General features: G+C 46.4%; 1 protein-coding gene across 2 annotated transcripts in view; it reads right to left on the reverse strand.

Moving 5' to 3' along the window:
- Positions 1 to 2,000: 2,000 nt before the first annotated feature.
- The window catches only part of dnlz (DNL-type zinc finger), an 8,711-nt gene continuing 1,743 nt past the window's right edge, over positions 2,001 to 8,968 (reverse strand). For both annotated transcript variants that reach the window (XM_043720665.1, XM_043720667.1), the window contains exons 2-3: positions 7,022 to 7,161; positions 2,001 to 2,730 (exon numbers count right to left, since the gene is read on the reverse strand). In XM_043720665.1, coding sequence (XP_043576600.1) covers positions 2,574 to 2,730; positions 7,022 to 7,161 — 297 coding nt within the window. In that variant the 3' untranslated portion in view covers positions 2,001 to 2,573. The remainder of the gene's footprint in view (positions 2,731 to 7,021; positions 7,162 to 8,968) is intronic.

Raw genomic sequence — 8,968 nt, forward strand, 5'->3', positions numbered from 1 at the left:
TGACAGTTGTACATTAGACAGTACTGTTACATACAAAAGTGCAGACAATACAGACCCAGCAAGCCCCCGCCCCTCCCACCTTCCGACCGCTCTAAGGCAGCCCGCCCCTACCCACCTTCCGGTTCTCGGTCCACCCCATGCCCCTTCCAGTTCTCAGTCCGCCCTGACACACCTTTCGACCAACTCTAGGACAGCCCGCCCAGGGTGACAGCAGTCAGGACGGCCTACCCACCTTCCGGCTTCACTAACCACCCTCAGCACCTTTCGTCAAAGCCTTTCATCATGGATGGCAGGTAGATTGATTGGTAGAAGCACATCCATTGAGAGTGCACTAATTAAGGGTGATTGTCTGTTAATTGCCAGGCTTGGTTTAAACTTTTAAACAAGCAGGTTGACTTTTGATTGCCCTGAGAAAGGAAACAGAGAATACTGGTCACTTACTTTGTTGACTTGAAACAGGCACCGTGTGCATGTTCTTTCCACCTGCTAAGTCCGGGGTCTGTGTATTAATATATGCAGCTTCCAGTACAAGGTGTTCCACACTGTCAACCAGTTCTTTGCATACTCGGAATTGTTCAGCATATGTTGTGTAATTATATAATCACATCTAAGCGTTGGACACTGTTGCACTTGGAAATCTCACACCTAGTATCCACATTTAGTGATTTGAATTGTATTAAGAAAATATTCATGCAATTGCTTAATTCCAATGTAGATTGGAGAGCATTTAGCCCACACCTTACCAGAGATCAAGTAAATAATAACAAAAGTCTGTATCTCATGCACTCTTTTATTCTAATCACAGATAGTCCAGTAACAGTGTTCAAATGTTGACTCAATCAGCCATGTGGTCAAATTTCTCTATGTTCTCACCCTTCTTTCCCTCTGTAAACACTTCACTCCAAGACATCTGTGCCCTAATTCTGTTCCTTGTTCTGTTCTCTTGCTGATTTTAATAATTTTTCCATAACTCTTCACTCATCTTTCTATCTGGAAAAAAACCCATCAATGAAGTCTTTTGTTGCCTGTCCTGATATCTCCTGTGGATCAGCATTGACACTGTTCCTGTGAAACACAGAGGGATGTTTCCTATATTGAAAGTGCTACATAGATGATGCAGGCTGTTGTTTCTGTTGAAAATGGTGTACCTTGGTCAGCATCACAAATTCACAGCTGATTTGGAGTCAGATATTACACGGCATTACCTGGTTTTACAACTGACAGTTTGTATGATATGATCTATATCAAATTATAAGAGGAGTGGCAATGGCGTTTAATCTAGATAAATGTGAGGTGCTGCATTTTGGAAAGGCAAATCAGGCCTTACATATTTAATGGTAAGGTCATAGTGAGCGTTACTGAACTAAGAGACCTTGGAGTGCAGGTTCATAGCTCCTTGAAAGTGGAATTGCAGGTAGATAGGTAGGAAAGTTGAAATGCAGGTAGTGAAGAAGGCATTTGGTATGCTTTCCTTTATTGGACAATGCACTGAGGATAGGAGTTAGGAGGTCATGTTGTGGCTGTACAGGATATTGGTTAAGTCACTTATGGAATACTGCATGCAGTTCTGGTCTCCCTGCTATAGAAAGGATGTTGTGAAACTTGAAAGGGTTCAGAAAAGATTTACAAGGATGTTGCTTAGGTTGGAGGATTTGAGCTATAGGGAGAGGCTGAATAGGCTGGGGCTACTTTCCCTGGAGTGTTGGAGGCTGAGTGTTGGAGGCTAAGCCTTATATAGGTTTATAAAATTATGAGGGGCATGGATAGGGTAAATATACAAGGTGTTTTCTCCAGGGTAGCAGAGGCCAAAACTAGAGGCCAAAGGTTTAAGATGAGAAGGAAAAAATTTGAAAGCGACCTAAGGGGCTTTCACACGGAAGGTTGTGCGTGTATGGAATGAGCTGCCAGAGGAAGTGGTGGAGGCTGGTACAATTACAACATTGAAAAGGCATCTGGATGGGTATATGAATATGAAGCGTTTAGAGGGATATGGGCCAAATGCTGGCAAATGGGACTAGATTTATTTAGGATATCTGCTTGGCATGGATGAGTTGGATCGAATGGTCTGTTTCCATGCTGTGCATCTCTATGACTCTAACCAGGATTTGATAGTTTCCATATGCTCACTATCTAAACCTCTGAGATTAAGAAAGAGGTTTTGAAGTTCCTTGTTTTAGAAACTGTTACTGGATTAAAGTAATGACTTCCACCAGGTCAACCCCACAATGATCTGGTTCAATTCTTTCAAAAACCTAGCTACCTGCTGAGGAATTTCCAAAACTGCTGACTGGACAGACTGATTGCCCAATATCCTGCTGTCAACCGGCTTCTCAAACAGGCATCTGGAATTTTAAAATCCTTCTCAATAAATTTGAAAGCACATTTCTCTGGCTTGGCTGCAATAACTGAGATTTGCATAGACTGCAACGACAGAAATCAACTTTAGTTATTGCAATTTATCTGTATGATTTTATCTCTTGGTGGAACTTGCTCCCTCTAAACCAAAGGAATACGGCCTGCTCACAGCAGGATCACAATGACTGTTCTCTGTCACTTAAATGTTTCAGATTGGATTAGGATTTTGGTTGATCTCCAGAGTCCAGAGCTTTGTTAGAATGGTCCCCCTCAGGTTCCTCACAGTTGATTCCATTTGTGGTAATTTCCAGTGAACCATCGAAAACCACACGTTGAACCTTCTCACCCTTTGCAGCCAATATTTCTTCGATATTCCTGATGACACCAATGAAAAGAATATTTTAAGTTAAGAAAACACTATAAACATTTTTAAAATAATTAGATCCACAAACAAAGCCCAAGAGCAAGTGTCTCCTTTAGGTGAAGTGGGGTGAAACAGTGTGGATTTATTGGGACAAGACATGTAGGCAGACTTCAGAATCTGTTTTAAAGTGATATATTCTGTGTTTGCCTAAATTTAGTACTTTTTATCATGTACATCATTAGCCAGGCAGAGTTGTTTGGTGAAGTCAGGAAGTTTCTCTGGGGTTCAGACTAGAGGAGCTGGGAGACAAGACTGACGCTGTGCAGTGCCGTCCCTGGCAGGTGGGTGAAAACACAGCGTGACATGTTTACACACAAATTTTATATAATGAACAGTTGGTATGACTCTGGCTATTGTAGTGACTGCTGAGACCATTCTGTTTAGGCATGGTGGTTCATGCACGCACCGAGCAATTGCTGATGCTCATTCCAAAGTGCTCAGGGTGAAAAATTGCCAATATTAAGTTACACATAATAGACGAAGCATAATGATATAAAATGGCGGCTTCTGCTCAGTGAGTCAGCTGATGTCATCACTCGTGCACGGTATCGATCAGTGAGGTTATAATAAATGCGGAGCTGGGAATTTATTCTGGAAATAGTTGACAGGAGGTCTTGGTTGTCACTAATCAGAAGGCCATATGGACCTTTGTATCTATGTCAGCACTTTGAAAGAATATCCAAAAACATCCCACTCCCTCCAAACAGCATCTGCCAGAGCCCTGCTCAGTATTCCTCCCCATCTCCTTTTGAAAGTTCCTGTTGTATCAGCTTCTACTGTCCTCTCAGGTATCATATTCCAGGTCACAATTCACTGTATGCAAAAAGTTCTCATCTCCTTCTGGTACTTTTGCAAATGATCAGAAAACATGTCCTCTAGTTACCACTGCATTTACCAGAAGGACACAGGTTAGCACAATTGCAGATGTAAATTTTTGTTCCTTGGGATATCATACTGAGAGTCACCCCAACCTTGGCAGTGGTACATGTTCCCTGTCATCAGCTTCTCGTAGGAGAACGTGAGGACTGCAGATGTGAGGAGATCAGAGTCAAGATTAGAGTGGTGCTGGAAAAGCACAGCAGGTCAGGCAGCATTCGAGGACCAGGAGAATCGACATTTCGGGCATCAGCCCTGCATCAGGAATGAGGCTGGTGGGCCGGGAGACTGAGAGATAAATGGGAGGGGGCTGGGGTTGGGGGTGGGAGAGGGTAGCTGAGAAAGCGCTAGGTAGATGATGGTGAGGGAAAAGGTGATAGGTCAGAGAGGGGTGGAGCAGTGTTTTAAAAAAAATTCTCAAGGTCAGGTTCGTAGGAGAGTAGTCTGACACAGAACAAACGACCAAGAGGCGAGACTGCTAGAATATGGGCATTTTATTCCCCGCAGTGTCGCACAACGGGTCTGGCTTATACTCACTCTACATGTTACAAAAACTGGGAGCCGTCAGTTCTCGTAGAGCGGTTGCCAACAACCCACGCTCGGCGGTTAAACGTAACCCCGGAGCAGACTCACCGAACTGGAGACTTTTCCAGCTGATATACTCCCTTCCAGATATAAACATTCATGTGAACAGCAGAGCAAGGCTAAAAAACACATTCCATTCTGGTTACATACAGATAAGAAGATTCACACGGGACTAAGCAACACCTCCATTCCGGTTAGATTCACACATGTATTGGGACATAATTTTTAACCGTTTCACCACATTCCACTGCTTGGAATTTTACACCACAAGCAGGTAGATGGGAACATTGAAAGACAAGTCAGGAGGGTGGTGCTGAGTTGGGACTTGTGACTGGGATTATGTGGGGGACGGGGAAACGAGGAAACTGTTTAAATCCACATTAATCCCGTGTGGTTGCAGGGTCCCAAGGTGGAAGATGAGGCCTTCTTCCTCCAGGCATCGGGTAGTAGGGGTTTGGGAATGGAGGAGGCCCAGGACCTACATGTTCTTGACAGAGTGGAGGGGATGTTAAAGTGTTCAGCCATGGAGTAGTGGGATTGGTTGATGCGGATGCCCCAGAGATGTTTTCTGAAATGATACACAAGTAGGCGTCCTGTCTCCCCGATGTAAAGGAGACCACATCGGGTGCAACAGAAACAGTAACTGACATTGGTGGAGGTACAGGCAAATTTCTGTCAGATGTGGAAGGATCCTTTGGGGCCTTAGACAGAAGTGAGAGAAGTGGTGTGGGCGCAGGTTTTGCACTTCCTACGGTGGCGGGGAAGGTGCCAGGAGTGGGGGTTGGGCTGGTGGGGGGCATGGAGCTGACAAAGGAGTCATGGAGGGAATGGTCTCTTCGGAATGCTGATAGGAGTGGGGATGGAAATATGTCTCTGGTAGTGGGGTCTGTTTGTAGGTGGCAGAAGTGGCGGAGGATGATGTGATGTATATGGAGGTTGGTGGGGTGAAAGGTGAGGACCGAGGGTTTCTGTCCTTGTTGCATTGGGAGGGGTGGGGTTTAAGGGCAGTGATGCGGGAAATGGAGGAGATGAGCTGGACGGCATTGTCGACCACATGGGAGGGAAAATTGCGATCTTGGAAGAAGGATGCCATCTGGGATTTTCTAAGGTGGAACTGGTCATCTTGAGAACAGATCCAGCGGAGGTGGAGGAGTTGGGAATAAGGGATGGCATTTTTATAGGAGGTAGAGTGGGAATCGATGGGCTTGTAGTAGATGTCTGTGGTTAGTCGGTCGCCGGAGCTGGAGAGGTCCAGGAAGGGGATGGTCCGAGATGGTCCAGGTGAATTTGAGGTCGGGGTGAAAGGTGTTGGTGAAGTAGATGAACTGTTCAACCTCCTCGTCAGAGCACAAGGTAGCGCCGACACAGTCACTGATGTAGCGGAGGAACAGGTGGGGGTTGGTGCCAGTGTAGCTGCGGATGGACTATTCCACATACCAGACAAAAGGCAGGCATAGCTGGAGCCCATGCGGGTGCCCATGGCTACCCCTTTGGTTTGGAGGAAGTGGGAGGACTGGAAGGAGAAGTTGTTGAGGGTGAGGACCAATTCAGCCAGGTGGATGAGGGTGTCATTGGAAGGGTACTGGTTGGGATGGCGAGGGAGGAAGAAATGGAGGGCTTGGAGTCCTTCGTCATGGCAGATCAATGTGGACAGGGACTAGATGTCCGTGGTGAAGATGAGGCGTTGGGAGCTGGGGAAACGAAAATCTTGGAGGAGGTGAAGGACATGGGTGGTGTCCTGAATGTAGATAGGGAGTTCCTGGACTAAGGGGGACAAGATGGTGTCAAGATATGCAGAGATGATTTCAGTGGGACAGGAACTGGCTGAGACAATGAGTCCACCGAGGGAGTCAGGTTTGTGAATTTTTCGTAGGAGGTAGAAACGGGCTGTGTGGAGTTCACGGACAATGAAATTGGAAGCTGTGGAAGGGAGATCCCCAGAAGTGATGAGGTCGTGGATGATCTGGGAGATGATGGTTTGGTGATGGGAGGTGAGGTTGTGGTCAGTAGGAGGAGGTGAGGCCATGGTCAGTAGGAGGAGGTGAGGCAGTGGTCAGTAGGAGGAGGTGAGGTCGTGGTCAGTAGGAGGAGGTGAGGTCGTGGTCAGTAGGAGGAGGTGAGGCCGTGGTCAGTAGGAGGAGGTGAGGTCGTGGTCAGTAGGAGGAGGTGTCTGTGAGTTGGCACTTGGCTTCAGTGGTGTAGACTTCGGTGTGCCATTGTAGCTTCTTATAGTCATTTGGGTTGCTGGCTACTTCAAACAAACTGCATTGATATAGCACTTTTACTGTAATAGAAATGTGCCAAAATACTTCACGGGAGCATTATTATATTGAGCCAAATGAAGTAATGTTGGGATGGATGCCCATGTTTGGTCAAAGATACATTTTAAGGAAAGTCTTGGAGGATGAAAGAGAAGAAGAGGCAGAGAATTTTAAGGAAGGAATTCCTGAGCTTATAAACCTGTTGGATAAAGGCACAGTCACTAATACAGAGCAATTAAAAATGGTGATACTGAAGACACCAGAATTAAAGTAGGTTACAGTGGTGCAGTAACTTGGGGATGATGGGTAGGAATCCAAAACAAGGAGTTTTAAAATCGAAGCATTGCTCGAGGTTACAGACTATAGAGCAAGGGTTACAGGAATGGTACACTGGCACTGTTGGTAACTTCACTTACCGGCCTGACGGTCACACAGCAAAACTGGAGTCATTGTTAAATACACGATAATTAAGTATAATTAAACTAATTAAATTAAGCAAAGGAGTGATAAATGAGCTTACTTTTTCCCATCAAGGTCAGAAAACCATCCCAGATTGTCTGCTATGATATGGTGATTGCTACACCCAGGGCACTTCACAATGACCACTCCATTGTGATAGGCAAGTTTGGAGATCCTCTTCATAGATCTTGCTTGGCACACCTGAAAGAAGATAAAATGCTTCTTTGTACAGAAAGACAGGGTAACAATTAGGCTCCTTATGTTGCTTTCTGTCTAGTTCTATCCAGCCCTCCTACACATTTTCAATTTTAATTCTTCTTTCTGGTAGCTAGCCCTCCCTGTTTGCACAGAACACAAAGCTCAGGCAAACAACCACAAAGTTTCTCGAGGTCACACAGCTAAGCACACCCCTCGTTCAGGATTTGACACAAATTGCTTAGAGGTTGGAGCAAAATGTTCTGCTCCATTTGCCTTGAAATCATACTTGGCTCTTTGTCACTGTCAACAGATTTTGGGTGGGTGGAAAACGTCTGTTTTCTAAAACACGAGGCATCACAGCAGTGTGGGATATATTGGCTGAATCAGTATGTCATTTCCAATTTGTTATTTTCCGTAAGAGAAAATGCTGGAAAATCTCAGCAGGTCTGGCAGCATCTGTAAGGAGAGAAAGGGTCAGTTAGACTCGAAACGTCGGCTCTTTTCTCTCCTTGCCCGACCTGCTGAGATTTTCCAGCATTTTCTCTTTCGGTTTCAGATTCCAGCATCCGCAATAATTTGCTTTTATCTATTGTTATTTTCCATGTTTTCCTATACAACTCAAAGAAACCATATTTGAACCTGCATATACAGCTAGATACTGCAGTGCCTGTTAAACTGAGTCAAGCTGAATGTGTTATATCCACTATGTTCTCTACCCAAACCCTGGTCATTAAAAACAAACAATACTCAGAGAAACCCAGAAGCATGTTGTCAGTCACAATCAAGAAATGGGTCTAAGACTCCCAAAAACTCTCAAAGGGAAAAGGGAAAGCTGCTATAAGGAGGAAACCATGGTGGCCACTTTGCAAACAGCAAGATCCTGCAAACAACATGATAGATAACCAGATATTCTGCTTTTAATTATGTTGCTTCATCAAACAAAATATTGCCCCCAGGACAATGAGGACAAATCTCCCGCTGTTATAGAACATAGAAAAATACAGCGCAGTACAGGCCCTTTGGCCCTCGACGTTGCGCCGATCCAAGCCCACCTAACCTACACTAGCCCACTATCCTCCATATGCCTATCCACTGCTACTGGCAGGGCATTCCATGAACTCACGACTCGCTGAGTAAAGAACCTACCCCTAACATCTGTCCTATACCTACCCCCCCTTAATTTAAAGCTATGGGACTCTTTCCATCGAATCAAGAAGACAGATTGGATATTCTGTCCACAAGATGGCGCCTCCGAAGTGCCCACGCCCTCAAACACTGACCCTCCGACAGTGCGGCACTCCCCCAGTGCTGACCCTCCGACAGTGCGGCACTCCCTCAGCGCTGACTCTCCGCCAGTGCGGCACTCCCTCAGCACTGACCCTCCGCCAGTGCGGCAAATCAAGAAGACAGATTGGATATTCTGTCCACAAGATGGCGCCTCCGAAGTGCCCACGCCCTCAAACACTGACCCTCCGACAGTGCGGCACTCCCTTAGCACTGACCCTCCGCCAGTGCGGCGCTCCCTTAGCACTGACCCTCCGACAGTACGGCGCTCCCTTAGCACTGACCCTCCGCCAGTACGGCGCTCCCTTAGCACTGACCCTCCGCCAGTGCGGCGCTCCCTTAGCACTGACCCTCCGACAGTGCGGCGCTCCCTTAGCACTGACCCTCCGCCAGTACGGCGCTCCCTTAGCACTGACCCTCCGCCAGTACGGCGCTCCCTTAGCACTGACCCTCCGCCAGTACGGCGCTCCCTTAGCACTGACCCTCCGCCAGTACGGCGCTCCCTTAGCACTGACCCTCCGCCAGT

Source organism: Chiloscyllium plagiosum, chromosome 30, assembly GCF_004010195.1.
Source record: "Chiloscyllium plagiosum isolate BGI_BamShark_2017 chromosome 30, ASM401019v2, whole genome shotgun sequence".
In the NCBI taxonomy this organism is placed as follows: domain Eukaryota; kingdom Metazoa; phylum Chordata; class Chondrichthyes; order Orectolobiformes; family Hemiscylliidae; genus Chiloscyllium; species Chiloscyllium plagiosum.